Below are 5,109 nucleotides of genomic sequence, written 5' to 3'. Positions count from 1 at the left end.
ACATCTCATCATCTTCATAGACTCTTTTCACTTTTCTACTTATTTATATAAATACAAACAGAACCTAAACATACAACCTGTTTTGTGAACTGGGACACACTAGTTTAAGTCTGTTCCACAATTTCACTCCACGCAGAAATATCAATCAATCAATCATTTTAAGCAGCACTGTTATCAACACAGGTTGTATCAAAGCACTGAACAGTATAAAGTAGAAGAATACAATGAATGTATAATGAAGAGATTGATCAATTTGTTATTAAATGCAGAGACGGTCTCAATCACTAGAAGTTAAGTGTCCCCAACAAAGAAGACAGAGAAACCAAAACCCCATCCATACAGAATGAAGAAAAAACCTTGGGAGAAACCAGACTCAGACCCAGCACTTAACCTCCAGAAATACAAAAACTTCTTAATGTACGAACATAATAATGCTTAAAGGAATAGTTCACCCAAAAATTAAAATTACCCCATATTTTACTCACCTAGAAGCCATCCTAGGTGTATATGACTTTCTTCTTTCAGTTGAACATGTATTGTTTTTGTTTTTGTGTCCTGGCTCTTCCAAGCTTGATAATGCTGGTGAATGGCGGCCATTATTCTGAAGCTCCGTGATGTGGTTATATCTGCTAGTTTTAAAATGATAACCTAAATGACTGAGACTTCTCGGCTGACTCCTGATTGGACGTACGGTGTACGACGGAAGTTGCATCATACATCGAGTCATAGCTCAGCCAAGAAGCTCAGATCTCTGGGTTCTTGCAGAGAATAACATGAATCAGTTATTTCGATAGAATTTGATTTCAACTAGAAATAACCCATTGAACTGCTACTTTTAAATGTACTCTTTTCAAAAGTAATAGTCTCTTAATAACTCTTTTTAATTCCTCTTTAATAAAATGTAAAGTTCTACTATTTTTGATTTACAGATATCATTCATATAAAGCAATAATAACTTTAAACCCAGGACCGATCCTTGGGGGACGCCACAAGAAATACTCAAGCATGAAGATGAATATTAATATAGATCCAAACAAATTAGTGCCATTAATGTGGAACTGTCTGATCTAAATCCATACGGACTATCAGAAATTAATTTATGTCTATCTGAAGTTGTGTCTAATCTATTATTAAATCGTTTTTCTAGAATTGTGGAAAATTGTGGTGTTACAGAAACAGTAGTTTGATAGTAGTTTTATAAAGAGGAACCACTTTAGCCATTTTTAACTGAACTTATGACTTGACTTCATAAGCGCTCAGAAAAGTTTTTTTTTAAACAATGCATAATATTATCTGTAATTTGTATAACATCTGGAATGAATGTATCTTGATTTAATAAACTTAATATTATTATTATTTCGATATGCTTTATTTTGATTACGGCTTTTATTTTCGGCCATCTGTCTACAGATCAATAAATATTCCAAGCTATTTTGCTTTCTTTCAAAATGGTCAAAAGAGTCCAGCGTTGGTGGATTTGTTCGTCACGTCAAGCAGATACACCGCATCCAATCAATACACTAACACACCATGCTCAGGAATAAAACACTGTCTCGCGTGGGCGCTTTCTTGACTGAAATCTGAGCCGTTTAGCTTTGACGAGTTACTTGTATACACACAAAATACTGCAGTATTATCATGAAAAATGGTGGTTTCCAAATGTTTGAATGTTGTATCTTGGATCTTTTATGCCATGATTATAACATTGCTAAAAAGTTACAAAACATTTTTACAGTGGTCAGCTTTATATTTACCAAAACTTTATTGCTGTTTTGATATTTATTTTGAACGATCTTCTAGAACTTTCTCTGACAAACTCTCTTCTTCTGGTCCAGCCGCTGTTTTGTCAGTATTTTCCTTCGCTTGACTTCAGACCCATCCGTCATTTCCATGCTCATTGTAATGAGTTTTAAACAAAGTCAGGATGAAAATCAGTCTGTCATTCAGAAGAGTCATAGAGCAAACACCTCAGAGTCGGAGAACATCCACGATCAGAGATCATTCAACACAACAAGTGAGTCCAGATCGCTCTCTGAGGTTTTAGTCTTAGTCTTATACATTTTTTTTTAGAAAGCTCAGTTCAGTGTTTAATTTTTTTTCATGTTCATTTACATTACAAATGTTATTTTCCTCCACAGTATTTTTTATATATATATTAATATCTAAGCGTGCCTCAACATGCTTATTTTTAGAGAAAGTAAATGTACTGTGTCTCGTGATTCTGGATGAATAATCTTTGAATTATTTTTATTAACATATGAAACCAAGATGGAAATACTTTTTTTGTCTTCTTTTCCAATAACAAATATCTAAACATTCTCGAAATACATTTAGTTGAGAAGCAAAATGGTAGATTAAAAATAAAGAAATTTCTTGGCTTTTTCAAGAATAACCGTTTCCAATGGGCTAAATCAAATGTATCTGGATTGAAAAAGTTTATATATTATTAATGAGAAGAAGACAAAAATACAGAGAAGCAGCATCACTTGATCCATTATTTGTATTATTTTTTAGATATTATTTGAGTTGTTCATTTGACATAATCTGCAGGAAAGAACCATGAATCAGATTCATCTTCTCGTCTTCATGAGCTGTGGTATACATTTCCTTACAGGTGAGAAACTATGGCTGTGACTTTTGAAATAGTTATTGTTTTGCATCTGGATATTTTATAATAACCGTTTTTTGAAAGGTTTGTACACATCTGAAGGGCCCTCTAAAAAGTACTACTATGTGAATGAATCCAAAGCGTTTGCTGATGCTCAGCAATACTGCCGAGAGAATCACTTTGACCTGGTGAGCGTGGAGGACTGGACGGACGTGGAGGAGCTCCTGGCTCTCGAGGACTCGACGAGCACCAAATCTGCCTGGATCGGACTCAGGAAAACACGGAGCGAGCAGTGGCACTGGGCCCTGGCTAATCCACAGTTTTACAAAGACGGGGAAACTGAATACAGAAACTGGGGACAAAGAGAACCAACAAACTACGGAGATGAATTTTGCTCGGTCATGGATTCTGCTGGAAAGTTTCGTGACACGACGTGCGAGACGAACAGGAGCTTCATATGCTACTTGAGCCAGGCCTCTTTGGTACAGAATTGACGTGCATTTACTTTGAGCACTTATAAAACAACTACTCAGATCACAGGGAACGTTCTTTAAAAGTTATAGAAATGCTAGGATATAACATTCTTAAAGGAACCTTTATGGTATGTTTTTGTAGCCTAACAGTATTAATTTTGCATTGTCATAACATTTGGCAAAACTTTGGTCATAACATTCTCATAAGAACATATATAAAATTGCTTCCTATACATAAAGTTCTAATTATGATGAGAAAACCGGACATTTTAATATTTAAAATAAACCTTAAAAATTGAATATTTTAGGTGATTTTTTTAAACACTGTTGTAAGGAACTTTAGTAATCTCTAAATAATGTTCTAACCTTCGCATAATTTAAAATAATACATATTAATGTTATGTTTTATACATTTAAACATTATATTTTGTGTGGAAAATTTAGCAGAATGTTGTAAAAAATACGCTTCACATTCCATTTAATCACCACAAGAAAACTGGACATTTGAACATTTTAATTTCAATACACTGTTCTCACAACATTCTGAGTAGAGTGAACTACATTCACACCATACACATAAATAGACGCTAGTGCTTTGATTATTATTTCTGATGATAAAACGCACCCCTTAATGTGGTTCTGAATGTGATCCTAAATGTGATCCTGAATGTGGTTCTGAATGTGGTTCTGAATGTGATCCTGAATGTGATTCTGAATGTGGTTCTGAATGTGGTTCTGAATGTGGTTCTGAATGTGGTTCTGAATGTGATCCTGAATGTGATTCTGAATGTGGTTCTGAATGTGGTTCTGAATGTGATCCTGAATGTGATTCTGAATGTGGTTCTGAATGTGGTTCTGAATGTGATCCTGAATGTGATTCTGAATGTGATTCTGAATGTGGTTCTGAATGTGATCCTGAATGTGGTTCTGAATGTGATTCTGAATGCGGTTCTGAATGTGATCCTGAATGTGGTTCTGAATGTGATCCTGAATGTGATTCTGAATGTGGTTCTGAATGTGGTTCTGAATGTGATCCTGAATGTGATCCTGAATGTGGTTCTGAATGTGATCCTGAATGTGGTTCTGAATGTGATTCTAAATGTGGTTCTGAATGTGATCATGAATTTTATTCTGAACATGATTCTGAATGTGATTCTGAATGTGGTTCTGAATGTGATCCTGAATGTGATCCTGAATTTTATTCTGAATGTGGTTCTGAATGTGATCCTGAATGTGATTCTGAATGTGGTTCTGAATGTGGTTCTGAATGTGATCCTGAATGTGATCCTGAATGTGGTTCTGAATGTGATTCTGAATGTGGTTCTGAATGTGGTTCTGAATGTGATCCTGAATGTGATCCTGAATGTGATTCTGAATGTGGTTCTGAATGTGATTCTGAATGTGGTTCTGAATGTGGTTCTGAATGTGATCCTGAACGTGATCCTAAAAGTGATTCGCGTGTAGAGTTGATGTTCTGCAGATTCATGCTTATCGTTGTATCTTCTAGATCAGAAATACAGCAAGTACATGTTAATTAATGACCCGAAGCCCTGGAGAGGCGCTCAGAGTTACTGCAGACAGCAGCGGTCAGAGCTGGTCAGCGTGAGGAACAAGGAGGAGAACCTCCAGATCCAGCAGCTGATACCTGCAGGAGATGTCGTATACATCGGGCTTTTCAAAGACGCTTTTGTCTGGTCCGATAACAGCACGTCTTCATTCAGAAACTGGAATTTTGGTCAGCCGGACGGGTCAGGAGAGTGTGTGGTGAAGTTACGACAAAACAGACGGTGGGATGATCAGAGGTGCATCGAAACCAGACCCTTCTTCTGCTACGAAAGTGAGTGTTTTACCAGTGTTTTACCAAATGTTTACCAGTTAGATTGCATTACATCATTTTAGGGTATTCTGTTGGACTATTTTGAGATTATGGCCTATATTTTACATTTCCAATGTTTCATTGTTTACACTTCATGCCGATGTGACCATAAACCTTCATCTGAAACCTGTCCATCCATAATAGAAATGCCT

At 36.0% G+C, this 5,109-nt stretch overlaps 1 protein-coding gene across 1 annotated transcript in view; it reads left to right on the top strand.

The window, feature by feature from the left end:
* The first annotated feature begins 2,550 nt into the window (after window positions 1-2,550).
* LOC122348041 (bone marrow proteoglycan-like) overlaps window positions 2,551-5,109 on the top strand; it is a 3,136-nt gene continuing 577 nt past the window's right edge. Inside the window, exons 1-3 of the mRNA XM_043243291.1 lie at window positions 2,551-2,614; window positions 2,693-3,090; window positions 4,589-4,918. Coding sequence (XP_043099226.1) covers window positions 3,066-3,090; window positions 4,589-4,918 — 355 coding nt within the window. The 5' untranslated portion in view covers window positions 2,551-2,614; window positions 2,693-3,065. The remainder of the gene's footprint in view (window positions 2,615-2,692; window positions 3,091-4,588; window positions 4,919-5,109) is intronic.

This window comes from Puntigrus tetrazona, chromosome 7, assembly GCF_018831695.1.
Source record: "Puntigrus tetrazona isolate hp1 chromosome 7, ASM1883169v1, whole genome shotgun sequence".
NCBI classification, from domain to species: Eukaryota; Metazoa; Chordata; class Actinopteri; order Cypriniformes; family Cyprinidae; genus Puntigrus; species Puntigrus tetrazona.
This window is presented reverse-complemented; position numbering and strand designations above follow the sequence as displayed.